Here is a 20,962-nt window from a genome sequence, read left to right on the forward strand (position 1 = left end):
ACAAACAATTGCGTTTGCGCTTAATTTTTGCCGCGCTAATAAATGTACGCCTACAGTAGCCATTTTTAATTATTTGGATGATTTAGCAGGTATGGAAAGTAGAGTGAGTGAGTGAGTTGGGGTTTACGGCGAATCGACACAAAAAGGGTTGGTTTGCCTTTTATTATTTGAGTGATGTATTAGAGAAAGCAGGCTTGTAAGCATCAAAAGATAAAGCTTGTATTCCATCAGAAATTAAGATTTTCTTGGGAGTTTTGTTCAACTCCATCTCAATGACAATGGAGGTTACAGCTGACTTTGAAATTAAAAGGTTAATCACTCTTTGGTTAAACGAATTTATTGCTTCTCTTAGGGAATTACAATTTCTGATTGGAAAATAAAACTGTGTTGCAGATTGCGTTAGGCCAGGGCGTATTTTCATAAACAAAACATGATAACATCAACCAAACAAATTATGATTGTAGGATTCCAGTCTGCATTGTATGTAGAATTTTAAAAAGTGATATTCTATAAGTATTAAGCCTTATCAAGTTGTGTCAACGTACTGTTCAGTTTATCCTGCAAATACTGAAGTATGGAGTAGTCGGCAAGATAAGGAGTTTGTTTATTATAAATGTACAAATTCAGAAAATATGGAAGTAAAGGGTAGTCGGCAAGATACATTCGTTACTCAGCTTTTATGGTGACAGTATTCACCAACAAGATGTGTAACATATTGTACCAACTAGAACTGTCACATTTTAGAAACATGATATTTAATCATCAACTTTCACATTTTAAATCCATGATATTTTATTATGAAAGCAGGCAGCTCCCCATACTCAGTCCAGTTTTATATTTAGAAATGTAAAATACATTTTGAGGAGGGTTTTTGTCTACATTTAAAGTTAGTAACTGATGATACTCTTATATCCTGGTGTGCGGTGTGCGAGTGTTGGTTGTGACTGTGTATTATGTACAAATGCTAAGTCCACTTGAAGAACACAAATTGAAGACAGTGATGTTTTCCTGAAGTTTATTTTCTATAACAATAAACACAAGTTGATGTTCGTTTGTTTTTCAAATGTAATAAAATAACACTGGTGTCTCTAGTATTGTAATGATACAGTAACATATACTCCTGTATAAATTCGCGAATATAAAATTAGTCCAAATCTAAAATAATGATGGATGAATCCAGTCTTAAAAGTAAATATCAAATTTAGTGTAAGACAATAGAACCAGCCAAGATTTTAATTTCTATATACGTTGAGATATTTTAGTATTCCGTTTATGATTTCTGCATAAGCCTTTTAAAGCAAAGGCTTAAAAACATTTACTCAAAGTGACATGAGAAAAGTATCAACTTGAGGAAAAAATGAAATAAAGCTTGATAATTATTAATCAGCAAATAGAAGCCTAAACACTGAAGTTGATAAAACAATCACTTCCTTCTGCTTCAGACATTCATAAAAAGGAAAGTAGCAATATCTGCTAAAAGCTACTTCGTAATTGAAATTAAATGGTGTTTAAACATATTACGGATTCAAGGTGCCACGCATTAGTGTTAAACTTACACTAAGTACTTATTTTTATTAAAACCTTCCAGAAAGTGGACAGATGCTTTTGAAAAAAAAATGACAAAAGGAATATCATGATAATTGGTTATTCAATAATGCATAAAAATTTAACAAGGATTTTTGCATTATAATAATACAATGTTTTAGTGAAAGATGCCCACAGTATTATTTATAATAAGAACATTTATAAATTTACAGGACATTTTAACATTTCATCAGTCATAAATGTCTTTTAAAAGTAATTATGTGATGAAATATTGATAAAATAACATTTCGCGGAAGGAGAGTTTCACTTTTGAACAAATGAATATAAACAAAATGATAAAGAAATAATAAGGAAAACACAATGACTGTTCAATGCGCTAGCAAAACTATATATGTTTATTCTTAAACTTCGTTTTTCCTGCTTCATCAGGTACCGATGTTATATAAAAGGATACCTTAAATATATCTTAAATTATTCATGTGTACAAGATGATTGTTACAAAATGTATATTATGTCAAACAGGCGAGTGAGTTGCCCATAACACCTGTTAAGTAATACAAAGATAGTATTGCATGCATCAATATGGCCTTAATTAACAAAACAGTGTACACCAAAACTGGTATTTCACTTATCAAAACTTCGCATTCCCTTCCAGAAGCAGAATAGGTTATCAGGTGACAGAAATTATAGGGAAGGGTATTGTTCTTTAATCCCCTTTGTTTAGGCCGTAACGAAAACTGCTACAGATATCACAAAATGAAAGAATATCAACAAAAAATCATTCCTTATCATTTTTGAAATTACAAAAAAATCACACATACATTATTGAATATGTACTATTCCAACGACGAATATTTTTTAATCTGCTAAATTACGCACGTTGTTTCGCCTAAACTTAACATTTCAACTCTTTAATGACATATCAACTCTTTAATATATTAAAAACCGAACAAATATACCGATATATCCTTTAATACAATTCACATATATCCAGTATGATAGCAGGCCTTGGGTTTAATAAATAGAACATTGAACTGCAAGAGCTTTATATTTTGTAAGACGAAGGACAAAGTTCACTTAAGCCTTATATGGTTTAAACAGTTTAAAAACTTTTCAAATTGGTGATAATTGGAAGAAATGTGTATTGTTTGCTATCAGAATGTTTATCTTATCGAGTGAATTTAATGTTTGGATGCAGATTTATCATTTTGTTCACAACATTGAATATTGCTGAAATCACAGAATATTTAGAAAACTGGCGTTTTATATAATTAGGACACATAGGAATATTGTAGTAGTATGCCCAGTCAAGGACCAGCAAATTATTTTGACCATAAGTCCAGCTTTTTATAGAGAATTTATGTTCATTTTTATTGTGATAGATAGCCGTGTCCATATCGAAAATTCTAGATTTGTTTAAAAATCTGAAAGTTTCCATACATGTAATATTAAGATTATTTTCGTTTACGTCAGATATTTTCTTCGATAATTAACAAACAGTAAATATTGCATGCAGTTTGATTAAACAATACGTCTTGATGAAATAAAACTTGGAATTCACTCCATTTTTGGACAAAAGTGAACATTCACCTTTCAATTTTCTTTTGATATATTGATAATATATGATAGTGCTTATGGCAACATCAACAAAACGTAACTTAACTCACTGGAGAGGCCAGGCGTGGTGTTCAAATCTCGGACTAAGGTGTATAACATCGATTGTTATTTAACAATGTTGACGATTGCCATGAATATTATCAAGGTTTCCAGCAAGTCGATTTCGAACCAGCCTGAAAACTAGATCTTGGTGTATTTATAGGTGGAAGTACATTGTTTGGCGGCTGTAACCTTGGACTTCGTTCGACGCTTGGATGTTTCTCTTTCCTTGCCAAAATTAGCTCTTGAAGGTTGTGAAACATCTCCTTATTATCTTGTTTATTTTCTTCCATCTTAGAGAGAAGATCACATTTCACTGAATTCAAATTCGCCTCCAGTTTTTCATGCTTTTTTGTCATTTCATCAATCGTGCGGTCGAATCCAGCCGCCATAAGGCTCTTCTCTTCCTTTGTTTTGACTAAATGTTCATCCCTTTCCTCTAAGGCCTTTTCGAGAAATGCAATTTGTTCTTTCAGTTTTTTTATTTCTGCTTTTGAAGCTGACATGTCACGCCTTTCCTTTTCATATTCATGTGTGTATTTTGTAGGCTCTAACATTTTTATCTTATCTCTAAGTTCAGTTTCAGTTTTCTCAAGAAACTCTATATCTGCTTTCAGTTTCTGTATTTCGTCTATGTGAAGTGCCTCTCTATTCTGAATTTCATTTTTCTTAGCTAAAATGACTTTAGTTTCTCGTTTCTGTCTGTCAATATCTCTTTTGTGGGTTTCAGTTAATGCATTCTTTTCAGCTTTAAAGCCATTTATTTCTTCTTTCAAAGCTTGTATTTTGTGTAATAAGCTCTTGTTTAGTTGTTGCACTGCATGCAATTTACTCATTTCTGCATTGTACCCACCGGCACCGTCATTTGACACATTCATTCGTGCCTGAGATCCTGCAACCCTAACTGACACAAATCCAGAATCCTGAAATCATACATTTAATAAATTACATAACACAGCTGATGTGCATAATGATGATTTAGATATTAAACAAAATCTGTTAGAAAACTCTAAGATCCTTAGAAGCATAGAAAGCAACCAGACAAACACAATACAATGTGATTATTATACTCGGTCTGATTGAGTCTGATAACGAGGGGTAATAATTGCCACCTCAGCCCCAAGCAGCAACCTAAGTAGAATTATATTATATAAATACGTTGAATTCACTCCTTGATGCCGAAAGACCAGAAAGTATAACAACACTGCGTCAGGGTAGGGAATACCGTCTCCACTTACAGACGTCACTTAGTCTCCATTTTATGTCCAAAGTGCGGTTAGTAAACGTTAGTAAAGGTTTCATCATAATAAATCAATACACAGTAAAGAAAAACAGCGAACTTTTATTTTAAGAAATGGTTTCAAATACCTATTGACATCAAGCATGAAATGAGATGTCTTTAATCAAAACGATGACAGTATACTCTATAGGAATGTTTAACATTAATCTTATTAGCATTATTCCTACACTTAACGAATATATAACATTGATGCTTGTGTTTGATGTTTGTGGGTACCCTTATGTTGTCATTTCGATGTAAATGAGATGTGAAACCAAAGTTTGTAGTCCTGTTTGGCGCTATATAACCTATACTGTGTTGGTGCGCCGTAAAACCCAAATAAATAAATTAATAAATAAATTGTGTGTATGTTAGGTTTAGACTAGTACACATTAACTCATGTAAAGCTAAGCAAAGCGTTAATGTGAATTACCACAAACATATTGGGATTTCTCATTACTTCTTGTGCAATATATCCCCTAACGTAACATTTCATCTTTGCCATTATCTTTAAAGGTTCCATATCTGCCTGACAATATTTGTCTCGACACAACTACCGTACGTGACAACAACAACAACATTGGAACGTTTTTATAAGCAACAACATTTTAACACAAACATATCACAAATTTTTATCAGATGTAGTTTAGCGACTTATGATTTGAGGTATAATAAAATATTGTCTTGAAAATACTTAATACATAAACAAATTGATTAACGGATGTCTAGAAAACCCCTAAAGGACAGGCTAGGCCTCCGGTTACCGGACGGCTAGGAGACAAGTTAGGCGCCCGGTTACAAGACGGCTAGACACTCCCATATTTCTGAATTCTATGAAGAAGTAGCCCTTCCGGATGTTTTCGTCACGTAATTAACAAACGCGAGCACCTGTATATATATACACACACAAACATTTTACAAATATGCATTTACGAAACGCGTGAAAAAAAGATCTGGAAGGTAAAAAATAAATGAAAGAAAGCATTTGCAAATTTAAACTTCAGCATTAGCTAAAACCTTCACGTAACCAGCGACTATTTCATTACATGATTATTTGGCGGGAGTCTATTTTAGATCATGCATATTCATTATATTAATCTCTATTCTGCATGATCAAAATTATCAATGCACGGGTTAATCCGCTGTACGAAATATTGTTCCTTGTCGGTCTGCTGTTAATAGTTTGTATTTCACAATATACTGACTGAAAGACGCATGAACACACATCGGCATAGAGGCTATTTGTAATGAATATGCATAAGTCCAAAATAGCGCCCTACTGGTAATCGGATGCCTTTGACAGTACCTTTGTATCCATTACATGCTCAGTCAATTGTGAAATGTCTTCTCTTGAGAAGGAACAATAATATCTATACGAAATATAAACATTTTGCATTTGTATTCTGAATAAGAAATGTCAGTGTTGCTCTTCGTATTAGTAACATTAGTATATAAACAGAAAATCTTTACATAACGATATAAGTCATATTTATGTTTGAGTTTTAAATCTTTACTGACCTCTGAGTCACCGCTAGCCATTGTAGTGCGTATTTGTAGTCGTCTGGTACAGAACTGTAGTGTAAAATAATATATATATATAAATCATATTATATAAGATAATATGTGAAACATTGAAACTGCTCTTAAGTAGAAATACTTAAGGATACTCTAGGTTGTCAACTGACAGTTTTTGGACATTTTGTATTTTTATTTCATATAAATTCACCACACGTTCCTCTAAAAAATGCGAAACAAATGAATTTCAGAGTTCAAATATAAAGAATTACAGCAAATATTTGACATGTATTTACTATAACACCCTTCTGAAAAGAGCAGCCACGCTATAAATTTAGACACGGTATCTTAGCATTAGATTTCATGAATCTCAATAATTATAATTTGGTCTTCCAAAGTTCCAGAGGGAGCGTTAATGGGAGTTACATTGCTTTGATGTAATCGAAATTATATGGGTGATTTTCATCAGGTAAGTATTACTGATTTTGACCGGCTGTCTTGGTGTAGAGGGCTAATTATTTGTAATATTCAAACTGCGGACCTATCAATACATGGACATGCGCTCTGCACGTCGTCTCGATGTGGTGAACGTTTGTGCCAAGTTTCTTTAATGTCCTTCAAGCAGTTCAAGAGTTACAGAGCGAACACGAAACATAGTCATATGACATTTGACCCCTAAGTGTGACCTTGACCTTGAAGCGAGCCATCCAGAACATGCGCTCTGCAAGATGTCTTGATGTTGTGAACATTTGTATCAAGTTTCTTCGAAATCCTTCAAGGGGTTCAGGTATGACCTTTGACCCCTAAGTGTTACCTTGACCTTTAAGCCAGCCATCCAAAACATGCGCACTGCATGTCGACTTGATGTAGTAAACATTTGTGCCAAGTTTCTTTAACATCTTTCAAGCAGTCCAAGAGTTACAGAGCGGAAACGAAACAAAGTCATATGACCTTTTACCCCTAAGTGTGACTTTGACCTTAAAGCGAGCCATCCAAAACATGCGCTTTGCACATCGCCTCGATGTGGTGAACATTTGTGTCAAGTTTCTTCGAAATCCTTTAAGGAGTTCAAGAGTTACAGAGCGGACACGAAATTGCTAACGGACGGACGGACGGGCAGACGGTAGGACACCGGGGGTATAACATAATACGTCTGTAAAAAATGCCTCGAGGAACCCCTGCTTTAACTAGGTTTTCATTTGACATTTCATTATTAGCAATTACACATTGAAACCGATTTGAAAAGAAGCAATGTATTATGACTTATATGATAGTAGTTTAATTTTTCAATTAGAATTTCATGATCAACTAGATCAAACGCCTTTCTTAAATAAAAAATATAGCACCAATTATCTCTCCATAAATTTTTTTTGTGAGCCAATTATCTATGAGTTTAACTAGCGCAGTTTGGCAGGAATGGTTTTGTCTGAAGCCTGACTGTGATATCTGTATCAATTTATATTTGTTGAAATAAGCGAATTTATTAGTGTTTAGTGACATGTCTCTCAAATATCTTTGAAATAGTAGACAGTAAAGAAATAGGTCTGTAATTATTTGGATCAGCAATAGGTCTGTAATTATTTGGATCAGCAATAGGTCTGTAATTATTTGTTGAGACTTTAGCTGTACGATAACTTTACAGACTACTTCAGCAAAAAACTAAACTTTTCTTAAGTGACATACTGTGTACAAAATGCGATTGCCATCTCCAAAGCAACTGTGTGATTAGTCGGTATATGACAGGCTAATTAGTACACTGGCCCTAGCGTGATGCGCACCGACAAAATTGACTAGATTAAATTGACTGTGTATGATATTGATTAGAATCAGTATTGAAAAAAACTGTGAGGCATAATATAATAAAAAGTTACTGTTTGCTATTTCCTTTTGTATTTATGTATGTAAAATGATGATGACTATGGTGATGATGATGGTGGTGGTGGTGGTGTTATAACAAAACAGCGATATGAATTATACGTAAAAATATATCCCAAAATAACCGCAATTTCTACACATCCGTTAAGTGGTCACCTGCTTAAGCAGCGACTTTTACCACTTCCCTCGACTGCCTGCTTAAGACAGGTTGGATTCTTCGTTATTTTTGCAAAGCCTTTATAAACCTGTGTTTTAATTTCAAATAAGTCTCCAGTAAAAGAAGAAGATTATAATGTGGTTAAAGTTTTATTGAAACAGTGAAGTTTATCATGCTTAGAACCAGTGCATTGCAAAATTAATATACTTGGTGGAACTATCTAAATTACGCATGCTTTAAATTTAGTGTTTTCAGTCTGTGGAGCAGTTTGGCCATTATGATCATAAAGGGTTTATATTTATGTTTATGGCGGTAATAGTAAAGCGAAAGTTCACCAGCCTAAAAGGCTTTGATCGTATAGTTGTAACTGCAGCCATTAATTATATAAAATGTCAAATATTGTGCATTTAACACAAAGCAATTCAACATGGAATTGTACGTTGATCTCAAAAGGTTAATAGTCGCTCCTCCCTTTATCTATTCATCTAATCTAAACATATGTATTTCGCAAAGTAAAGTAAGAAGAGAACCATGACGTTGTCAATATCATTTAACCTTGCTGACAAACAATGACTTGCTGGGTAATCAATATTGATTGAGTGCATTTTTCTTTCTAAAGAAACAACCAACCAGAAAGAATTTTTAAAAAAATCTCTTTCAATAGCATTTAGTAAGGCAATATATATATAACTACAGTCAACCCTGTCCATATAGACCGCTCTTTGGGAAATGATCATATTGGTTTTTGTTAAAAGGTGGTCTCTCAAAACTGTAACCTATATTATAGATAAAGGAGATCTGAAAATAGTGGCTTTAAGTATTAGGTTTTATGGTTGGTATATGTATTCAAAAATGTTTTTGTACATATTTGAATGTGTAGTAATCATTTTGTCTATATAAACTAGCCAAATTTATTTTTTTTTTAAACAAAAGCGGCAAGGGAAAGTTTACGTATGTTAGAGATTCACCTGGAGGGGATTACTTTTATTTACATTGTCCCGTGTCTTTGGAACATAGTGGGGGTAAGAGTGAGGTTGGGTGTGCACCATAAACCGGTTTAGGCTCCCAGTGGTGTTTTTGCCACTGACCGTTCCAAGGCGGTGCCCCACCGTGTTCCTTTGTTTGTTCGTTCTGTCCTCGTGTGTTGGCTTCGTGTGCGATTGTGTATGTGTGTATGTGTTTGTGGTGTGCACGTCTGCGTGCTGTGGGTTTCGTTTTGGGGAGGCTGCGTTTTTGGTACGTGGCATTCCCTGTTTGATAGTTGTCTTTGTTTTTTACCATGAATTCGGTTTTTTTATGAGGGGGGGGGGGTTAAATATTTTTTTATCTCATGGAAATATATTCATAGATGAAAATTAAAGAGTATTTTTAAAACAGTGGCCTGTAAAACGTTTGTGAGTGTTCTTAAACGGTAGCCATTTTCTTCTAATACTCTATATTCCTGAAAACGTACGAAAATAGGAACAGGACAGTTATGTGTAATTAAAATTAATTTCTGGATATACTCGAAAGTCATTAAGGATTTTATACAAATAACATTTTTTTCATGCTCTGTGAGCTTGAAGAACGTTATTTTCTAAAACAAATAAGAGCAGAAAAAGCACAGGTCACCGCACTCGTTTTTATTTTATAGGGCATTTTCTTCGAACACTGTTTAAGCATTTCTGAAATTAAATACAATTGAAAACATGGATGTACTTTATATTAAATTTGATATCCCACTTAATGTTATAGGGATTTTAGGTCTTGCAGAATACTATGAATACATGGTTATATCAGTAAAAACTTTAAAAACTGGTGAATATTGATAGTTTTAGTTGGGTTTTTTTTATTTAATTTATGCTGACTAGATAATAGAAAGTGCTACTTTTAATTGTAGCTTATCATAATATTATATCAGTCAGAAAAATATGAGAACCAAACCTGATATACTAAAGTAGATATTTGAAATTGCCCTACCCCATTGTGTATCTAACATCAGATAATGGCAAATGCCGGCCAAAAGGGTGATTTTTAGTAGAATCTGTTAGGTTAAATGGTACATTATTAGCCATATATTGATGATTTAGCATTTATTTCTGACATATATTTTGCTATAAAGAAAAATAATATTCAAAGAAAAATATTTATTTTCAAAATGGCGGATATGAAAAAAGAAACGCTCGTACGTCCTTAAATTTGCACATTTACTGTCATTCATAATTCCGTTTTCAACGCTTGTAAAAAGTGTCTAACTATGAGTTTGTAAGAAATAACATATATCCTAATGAGCATAATTTAGATAAACGTGACATTCGCTTGGACAGTTGTTTAGTACTACAACGTTAGAAAAAATATTCAGATTTGTGTATATCTTCACAGTCCTTTCACTTAAAAACTGCCCGTATATATGTTGACACCAAAGTTAAAGCATTTTATACGCAATGTAGGTATGCAGGATATACGTTTCAATTTCACCATGTATACGGAAACATGCTTTTCTGACGCAACGTTAGAACTTTATTCAACAATAACCTACGTTTGTGGACGACTGTTTCCATTTTCATATCCATAGCTTCAACAGTTGGTAAGTTAAAGATGATTGTATAAAATATAACAGTAAACATGATATAAACCACTATTTAAGTAATAATATTCAGTGCAGTGTAACCAATCTTTTTTTCTGAAACAATTTCATAGCCCAAAGGATGTCCGATTCAGTTATTCCTTGAGCATTATATTATATATTATTTTTCCACCACAAATATTTAATGAGTGTATTTCGAAATAAATATGTATGCCAATATCTTTTTATTGTAATGTTGTAATTCATTTTTACAAACTGCATATTTTCATGGCTCCATTGGTATTTATTTTTATTGTAGAAAAATAGCACCATTAAAATACACGATAAGGCAAATACAAACTTCTTCGAACCTATTAGATATGCAAAAACGATTCCCAACACAATACAATGAGTTCATGTTAAAATATTTAAGTCTTTCAGTCGAACTCAAATTGCAATGACCATTTTCATCTCTTCATTCAGAATGAAATAATTACTGAGCTTCAGATAGAACATATTTAACAAAATTACTTTGAAAGTCCTCCATAAAGATTACTTCAATAAAACCCTTACCTGTTATATAACTTTCAGTTAGCGAACATACACTGACTCTGAATACAGTAGTAAATGTAAAAATACTGATATCTAATTGACAATAATTTGGTATTTAACATAAATAATTAATAAACACATAAAAAGCGGTTCACGATATTTTCAGGTCTAAACTTATTCAAATTAAATGATATGCACCTTTTATATTCATAGTTTGAAATATCATGCCATCGGTGAAGTAATACCTATGGTAGAACTTAATTTATTTTATTAAAAAATATTCAATGTGCATGAACATTACTTGCTTTACTATAATCGACTCAACATGTCTTTAGGATATAACATAGTTTTTACTGTAACGACTTCCAATTAAATACTGTTATCAACTGCAGGGTTGTATCAAAACTCACTAATGTCAAACGAATCAGGAATAATTTCTACAGGAACAAACAATAGAAGATTTAACTTTCAAAGTATATATAGTATCTCTAATATTTCTTTTAATAGAAGAGTACGTTAGCAAATTTATTGTGCAAAAAAATAAAACAAACAATGAAGTATGTTATTTACGGTTTTTATTTCGAAGATTTCGTTATGTCGCCAACACAAAATTTTTGTTGATCGGCGCGTTCGCCAACGGGAAATACAATGTTTCGTTCTGTTGCGTAAAATGTTCTGTCTCGTTCGAGAGCGCGCCAAGACGACACAACGAAACTTTCAAAATTTCGTTATGGCGAGTTAGTACGCGCGCCAGGATGAAACAGCAAAATATGCAACAAAAACCACGCGCACCCAACGCGACATAACGAAATGTTCTAAATAAGATAGCATATACTAGTAAATAGGTTTTCTCATCATTAATTCTAACTAACCGATCTTTTTTTTGATATTTCCGAAAGTACAAAAAGATGAGTGAATTTTTGACATCGTGCATAACTCGTGTGATTAGTGTATGTGAACGTTACTGCATTATCATCAATTGTTTAATATCATACATCTTTCGAATAGATAACCGATCAATAGTAAAAAGTATTGACCATCGGTCCTTCCTACATTGAGCAATAGTTATGACCATTGACCGGCAAGCCTTTCAATACGAGTTTTATCACATGACATCAATCCTTTTTCTTCAAGTTTTTACTTGAGCCCAACAAAATTTAGTGTTGCATCAATGATCGGTCAGTTGCAAAAACTATAGATCGGTGATTTATATAAGGAGGTTGAGTTGTACAAAAAACGTCCGAAAGACACAAACTTTTAAACCATCTTGAAATGTGTCTTGCAATACCAAAATATCTGGTTAAGTTGTTTTGAAAGAGTTACCCAAACAAAAGGGAGCTTATAATAAGGCATTTTATTTCCTTTCAAACGTTTATATTAATTACTGTAGGAAAAACTACCCAATTACCCTAGGGTTCATAATAAAATTGGTTATGGAATAGTTGCAACAGAGATATATACCTATCTCGTCTGAACTTGTTATTAAATATCAAAAACAACGCTATAAAGTCAAAACTATGTGAAGATCGTGTGTTATCAAATAATCATACATAAGCTATACATGTAAAAGAATTCAAAACGCCAATGTAAATACAAGGAAAGATAATAAGATCTTTGTTTTTAATCATATCAATAAATTTAATACGACAACTGTGAGGTAAACAAAATGTTAATAGTTTGACAGTGTCTAAGCAATTATCTGTCATTTAAATTTAATAAAACTTCTCGTTTGAACGAGGTTACTTAATACTCTGTTATTATACTAGACGTAATTTGATTGGCGGTATAAGGGTTGGAGAATTACAGCGAAGCATTTATTAAGGTATTTAAGAAAGATAATCGATCAGCTGAAGATCAGTTTAATATCACTCGGTTTTAAATTCTACTCTACAACACTGCCCGTCAATGAAACAGTCTATTGGGTTTTCCATTCTTCCCGAACAGGAAACTTGATACTTAACAAAGTAATTTGAAGTAAAATCATCCTCTTTCAAAAGACACAGTGCATAAGAATATGCATGGTATCTTTATACGAAAGCTATATGTTCTAAATTTGTACCGTTCAAAATCATTTTTAATTTCAAAGCTTCTCGAATTGGAAACTTTACAGCCTGTGCGGGAAAGTGAAATGCATAATCATTTAGATTTCATGTAAAATTTTCAGTCGGTTTACTGAAGTTTTCTCATTTTTGCAAAGCTGATATATACATAACTGAACAATATCCCTAGAACGTTGTACAAGAGCAATTCAGCCTCCGCGCAGGAATATTGTCAAACAAGCAGCTAGTTCTCTCAACTAACCACGTGAAGAAGGTTAAACCATGTAAACTAATAAAGGAGACACCATTGGCAGTGCCTGGTAAATCAAATGTCATAATCTACAGGCAAATTGATACTTTGCCACAATCATACGAACATAATGAAAGTATTCAATCTTTAATTGCTTTGCTGTGAGCGATTCGTTCAATTCTTTGACTGTATTTAAAATACTGTCAACGTATTTTGCTGTTTACATTTTTTAAACTTTACAACAACGATATAACTCTTCTGAAATTCAGCCCAATTGATGACAGTTAAAGGAAGTAACACTGTTTTTTAGTTTGGAAGCAATCAGGAATAAAATGACTCGTGCAGTATATATTTCAACTGCCAAATAAGATCTAACAGTGTATCAAATGTATGCGAGTCTTTCATAGATTGTCGACTACTATTTTCAGGTACAACATAACATAAACAAATAAATAAGTCATTTTGAAGTGATAACTTAGAACCTTTAATTTTTATACATAAAGTATCATCTTCGCTTTTGAAATTTAAAACAAGTGTATCTGTATAAACGAAATCATTTCTAACATACACAATAATACCCCTCGATGCCCGTTTTGCTGTTGACTTATTCTCTGTTCTGTTTAAAACAAAATACTCAAAGTTATCTACATGCGAACTGCACAATTCGTTTTCCAAGTTTTCGGTAAATAAAACAATGTCATGCTTGGAAAAGAGTTCCTTCATCTCCAAGGAATTTAATCTATTTTGACGTCTTGTAACAAGACCTTGAACGTTCAGCTATGCAGACCTAAGCGATACCTTCTGATCGTTGGCCTAATGTCCTAGATTGTCACCCGCAGTCGGGGAAAACCCAACACCACCTTGTGATGATGACTATGATGATGATGATGATGATGATGGTGGTGGTGGCGGTGGTGTTGGTGGTGGTGGTTGTGTTATAACACAACAACTGTATGAATTATACAAAAAATATACCCTTAAATAACTGCAATTATACACCTCCGTTAAGTGGTCACCTGCTTAAGCAGCGACTTTTATCACTTCCCCCGACTGCCTGCTTAAGACAGGTTGGACTGCTATTTTTAACACCTTCATAAATCTTTATTTTAATTCCAAATAATTTTCAAATAAAAGAAGAAATTATAATGTGGTTAAAGTTTTATTGAAACAGTGAAATTTATCATGCTTAGAACCAGTGCAAAATTGATATATTCGTCCTTCCCTTTCTCTATTCATCTAATCTAAACATATGTATTTCGCAAAGTAAAGTAAGAAGAGAACCATGACGTTGTCAATATCATTTAACCTTGCTGGCACACAATGACTTGTTGGGTAATCAATATTGATTGAGTACATTTTTCTTTCTAAAGAAACAACCAACAAGGAAGAATTTAAAAAAAAACCTCTTTCAATAGCATTAAGTAAGCAATATATATATCATCCTAACATGTACATCTACAGTCAACCCCGTCTATATAGTCCACTCTTTGGGAAATGATCAAATTGGTCTTTGTTGAAAGGTGGTCTCTCAAAACTGTATCCTATATTATAGATAAAGGAGATCTGAAAATAGTGGCTTTAAGTATTAGGTTTTATGGTTGGTATATATATTCAAAAATGTTTTTGTACATATTTGAATCTGTAGTAATCATTTTATCTCTATAAACTAGCCAAATTTATTTTTTTAAACAAAAGCGGGAAAGGAAGTTTTTACCATGAATTTTTTTTTTTTTTTTTTTAATATTTCTTTTTAGCTCATGGAATGATATTTCATAGATGAAAATTAGAGAGTATTTTCAAAACAATGGCCTGTGAAACGTTCGTGAGTATTCTTAAACGGTAGCCATTTCCTTCTAATATTCTATATTCCTGAAAACGTACGAAAATAGGAACAGGAGAGTTATGTGTAATTAAAATTAATTTCTGGGTATACTCGAAAGTCGTTAAGGATTTTATTCCAATAACATTTTTTTCATACTTTGTGAGCTTAATTAAAGTTAGATGCTAAAACAAATAAGAGCAGGAAAAAAACACAAGTCACCGCACTCGTTTTTATTTTATAGGGCATTTTCTTTGACCACTGTTTAAGCATCTCTGAAATTAATTAAAATTGAAAACATGGATGTACTTTATAATCTACTTAATGTTATAGGGATTTTAGGTCTTACAGGTCACTCTGAGTACATGGTGATGTAAGTAATAGCTTTAAAAAAACTGGTGAATATTGATATTTTAGTTCTTTTTTGTTTTAATTTATGCTGATCAGATAAAATAAAGTTCTATCTTTTATTGTAGCTTATCATAATATTATATCAGTCAGAAAAATATAAGAACCAAACCTGTTCTACTGAAGTAGATATTTGAAATTGCCCTACCCCATTGTGTATCTAACATCAGATTATGGCAAATGCCGACCGAAAGGGTGAATTTTGAATCTGTTAGGTTAAATGGTACCTTATTAGTCATATTTTGATGATTTAGCATTTATTTCTGCTATATTTGCTATCATTCGTAATTCCGTTTTCAACGTTTGTAAAAAGAGTCAAAATATGAGTTTGCAAGAATTAACATATATCCTAGCATGAATTTTAAAATGAGCATAATTTAGACAAACCTGACATTCGTTTGGACAGTTGTTTTAATAATATATTCAGATCTGTGTATATCTTCACAGTCCTTTCACTTAACAACTGTCCGTATATATGTTGACACCAAAGTTAAAGCCTTTTCAATTCACGCCGCATTATTAACTACATTTGTCCATATACGCAATGTATGTATGCGAGGTATACGTTTCAATTTCACCATGTATACGGAAACGCTTTTCTGACGCGACGTAAGACCTTTATAACCTACGTTTGTGGACGACTGTTTCCGTGTACAGATCCATACCGCAATTAATAAATTTTAGTGCTGTATAACCAATCTATATTTCTAAAACAATTTCCTTCTAATTTTTACTTGAGCATTATATATATATATATATATATATATATATATATATATATATATAATTTGTTCAACACATATTTTTAATGAGTGTATGCCACTATCTTTTTATTGCAATCTTGTAATTCATTTTTACAAACTTCAAGTTTTTATGAGTTCATGTTAGAATACTTTCAATAAATACTTTATTCTGCCCAAGTCTAAATAGTTGCTCAGATTTAAATTCAGTTCAGTTAGTTTAACTATCATCACACTTTTAATCGAACTTAAATTGCAATGAGCCTTTTTATCTATTCATTCAGAATGAAATAATCAGAACATATTTGACAAAATTACTTTGAAAGTTCTGCGATAAATCTCCTTACCTCTTAATTATATAACCATCAGCTTGCGAACATACACTGACACTGAATACAGTAGTGAATGTAAAAAATACCGATAACTAATTTGACAATTAATTGATATTTAACATAGATATTTAATAAACACTTATAAAGCCTTTAACAATATTTTCAAGTCTAAACTTATTCAAATGTAACTGATATGTACCTGTTCTATTTATAGTTTGAAATGTAATGCCTTCCGTGAAGTAATACCTATGGTAGAGTTTGATTTATTTTATTAAAAAAAATATTCAATGTACATGAACATTATTTGAAAACGCGACCCTGCTTTGTTATAATCGACTCAACATTTCTTTAGGATATAACATAGTTATTACATAGTTATTACAATTAAATACTGACATCAACTGAAGGGTTGTATCAAAACTGATAATTTAAAAACAAATCAAGAATAATTTCTATAGGAACAAGCAACATAATATTTAACTTTCAAATTATATCTAGTATCTCTAAATATATAGTATCTTTAATATTTCTATTAATAGAAGAGTATGTTAGCAAATTTATTGTGCCAAAAAGACATTGAAACCTCTTATACACGGTTTAAATTTATAAGATTTCGTTATGTCGCCAACACGAAATTGTTATTGATGGGCGCGCGCGCCAATGCGAAATATAATGTTTTGTTCGGTTGCGTAAAATGTTCTGTCGCGTTATTGTGAGTTAGTGCGCGCACCAGGATGAACAGCGAAATATGCAATAAAAAACGCGACATAACGAAATGTTCTAAATAAGATAGCATATGAATAGGTTTTCTTATCATTTATTCTATCTAACCCATCTTTCCTAGATATTTACGAAAGTACAAAAAGATGAGTGAATTTTTGACATCGTGCATAACTTGTGTGATTAGTGAATGTGAACGTTACTGCTTTATCATCAGTTGTTTGATATTATACACCTGTTGAATGGACAACCGGCCAATAGTAAATTATTGATCATCGGTCCTTCCTGCCATGAGCAATGGTTATGACCATTGACCGGCAAGCCTTTCAATACGTGTTTTATCACAGGTTTTTACTTGAGCCCAGCAAAATTTAGTGTTGCACCAATGATCAACTGTATATCAGTGGTTTATATAAGGAGGTTCGGTTGTACCAAAGGAAGTCCGAAAGACACAAACTTTTATACCATCTTAAAATTTGTCTTGCAATACCAAAATATCTGATTAAGTTGTTTTGAAAAAGTTACCCAAACAAAAGCGAGCTTTTAATAAGGCATTTTATTTCCTTTCAAACGTTTACTGTTAAAACAAGCTACCCAATTACCCTTGGATTCATGATAAAATTGGTTATGGAATAGTTGCCACAGAGATATATATACCTATCTCGACTGAACTTGTTATCAAATTTCAAAAACAACGCTATAAAGTCAAAACTATGTGAAGCTCGTGTCTTATCAAATAATCATATAAAAGTTATATATGTAAAAGAATTCAAAACGCCAATGTAAAAAGGAAAGATAATAAGATCATTTGTTGTTATTTTTTAATCATATCAATAAATTTAACAATTCAATTCAATTCAGTTCAAATATTTTATTAAAGTCTCATTCACATTACATGTACATTACAATTTACAATTATCGAAATATCACAAGAACATGTGTGTGACCAATCATAAATGATTTATATGAGACTATACATATGGCAGTTTGTACATTATGACAATAAAACAATACTATACCATAAAAACCTTATCATCATTAAAACCAATGATATACCATAAAATCACATCAAAGAATCTTAAAACGTTTCTATGATTGTTTAAAATAATGCTATTAGTTAGTGTTTAACTTTGGATTAGAGCCCTGCCAATAAAAACTTTATAAAACCCTAACAAAAAACAATTCTAAGTTAAAAAGGGGCATAACCCATGTCAGAATTCAAGTCTAAGCTATGGGAATTGTTTGTACTAGTGTAGACCTGATAGTAAATAACTATTTCAAGCTTCACGTTAAAATTTAAATTTAACACGACAACGGTGATCTAAACAAAATGTAGATTTTTAAATAGTTTGACATTGTCTAATACCCCAGTCACACATATGGCGCGCGTAGCTACGTCTAGCCACGGATAGAAACGTAGTAATCCGTATCGATCCGTACCTAAGCCGTACCTTAACGTAGTCATCGTATCAATCCGTACCGATCCGTACGGCTTAGGTACGGATCGATACGGATTACTACGTTTCTATCCGTGGATAACCGTAGCTACTCGCGCCGTATGTGTGACTGGGGTATAAGCAATTATCTGTCATTTAATTTCAATACAACTTCCGATTACTTACTCTATTATAAGACTGTACGTAATTTGTGTAATCAATTTGATTGGCGGTGTAAGGGTTGGAGAATTACAGGGAAGCATTTATTAAGGTATTTAAGAAAGACAATCGATCAGCTAAAGATCGGTTTAATACACTCGGTTTTAAATTCTACACTACAACACTTTCCGTCCATGAAACAATCTATGGGGTTTTCCATTCTTCCCGAACAGGAAACTTGATACTTAATAAAGTAATTTGAAAAAAAAAGTCCTCTTTCAAAAGACCCAGTGCATAAGAATATGCATGATATCTTTATACGAAAGCTTTTCTTTTTCATCTAAATTTGTACCGTTCAAAATCATTTTTAATTTCAAAGCTTCTCGAATTGGAAACTTTACAGCCTGTGCGGGAAAGTGAAATGCATAATTACTTAGATTACATGTAAAATTTTCAGTCGGTTTACTGAAGTTTTCTCATTTTTGCAAAGCTGATATATACATAACTGAACAATATCCCTAGAACGTTGTACAAGAGCAATTCAGCCTCCGCGCAGGAATATTGTCAAACAATCAGCTATTTCTATCAACTAACCACGTGAAGAAGGTTAAACCATGTAAACTAATAAAGGAGACACCATTGGCAGTGCCTGGTAAATCAAATGTCATAATCTACCGGCAAATTGATACATGCCACAACCATACGAACATAATAAAAGTATTTTTTCTTTAATTGCTTTGCTGTAAGCGATTCGTTCAATTCTTTGATTTATTTAAAATACTGTCAACGTATTTCGTTGTTTACATCACTCGTCTGAAACTCAGCCCAATAGATGGCAGCTAAGGGGAAATAACACTGTTTTTAGTTTGAAAGCAGTCAGGAAGAGAATGACTTGTATAGTGTATATTTTAACTGCCAAATTGACATTAAAAATCACATCAACTTAGACTCCTAAAAAGGTTCCAGTTCAGGAAATATCTAAACTGAACAGTAATTCAGCAGTATTTCCGTTATGTAATGACGGGCAGTTAACTTTACCAGTGTTTCTGGATTCTGTACCAGTACAGACCTGCTCTCTGCAAGTAACTGCCAACTTCCACACGTGAATCAGAGGTGGGGGACGTATGATTTCAGACACAATGTCTTTTATAAAATATTCACGGGGATCGAACTCGTGACCCCGCGATCCGTAGATCTGCGCTTAAAAACTGTTTCAAGTTCACAATGGTACAATTTAGTTAATGAAAACAAGGATGAATACCTAACAGGAAAAGCCACGTACATTCTTATGCATTGGGTCTTTTGAATGAAAGAAGTAAGAAACTGTGACTGTGATTCTGTTTTAGGACCCGGCTACTGACAATTAAACTTGACTCGTCGCACGGGCAACAGACAAAAAAGAAAATACCACTGTACATGTTATACCCTACCCCTAGGTAAACTGTAAGAGCCATGGTCATGAACGGGAGAATGTACTTACAAATTTCAGTCTTAAACAGTACACAGTTTCTCGTCATGCATATGTACATACAATAAACATAACTTAACAATCAGGTCATATATAGTTACTGTAAAATATAGCGATTACAATAGATATACCAGTTGTTTGCTCACAAGTTACACAGTGCTATGAGGGTGGACTTACTTAAATTATAACAATATATCAACACTTTTTGTCCATCATAAAAATCTAGTTATTCTAGCGTCTATATCTACATAACTAACTTTGGAAATTTGAATGCAAAATCTTACCAAATAGATGCTCGATTTCCAACCCAGACCACTTATCATTTGCATGTCAATATATAAATATACATGTAACATGATATGTTTTTCATTCAGAATTGAATTAACCCTTAATAGTATTTTTACCAAATTTAGAACAGTCTACATTGTCAAATCAATTTCAACAGCCAATTCACTGTGTTGTAGTCA

General features: G+C 32.7%; 1 protein-coding gene across 1 annotated transcript; it reads right to left on the reverse strand.

Moving 5' to 3' along the window:
- Positions 1 to 1,028: 1,028 nt before the first annotated feature.
- On the reverse strand, positions 1,029 to 16,854 carry LOC123534206 (liprin-beta-2-like). Its single transcript, XM_053520343.1, has 3 exons — positions 16,728 to 16,854; positions 5,999 to 6,052; positions 1,029 to 4,124 (listed from the first exon to the last, which is right to left on the reverse strand). The coding sequence occupies exons 2-3, from the start codon at positions 6,017 to 6,019 to the stop codon at positions 3,303 to 3,305; spliced, it is 843 nt and encodes a 280-aa protein (XP_053376318.1). The 5' UTR covers positions 6,020 to 6,052; positions 16,728 to 16,854; the 3' UTR covers positions 1,029 to 3,302.
- Positions 16,855 to 20,962: the final 4,108 nt, after the last annotated feature.

The sequence above is a fragment of the Mercenaria mercenaria genome, chromosome 12, assembly GCF_021730395.1.
Source record: "Mercenaria mercenaria strain notata chromosome 12, MADL_Memer_1, whole genome shotgun sequence".
In the NCBI taxonomy this organism is placed as follows: domain Eukaryota; kingdom Metazoa; phylum Mollusca; class Bivalvia; order Venerida; family Veneridae; genus Mercenaria; species Mercenaria mercenaria.

Bases quoted from the DNA above. Each gene is read 5' to 3' on its own strand.
- LOC123534206 (XM_053520343.1), bottom strand. From the start codon at position 6,019: ATGGCTAGCGGTGACTCAGAG. The intron at 4,125-5,998 runs GTCAGTAAAGAT...GTATGATTTCAG, and splicing joins TGGCTAGCGGTGACTCAGAG to GATTCTGGATTTGTGTCAGT.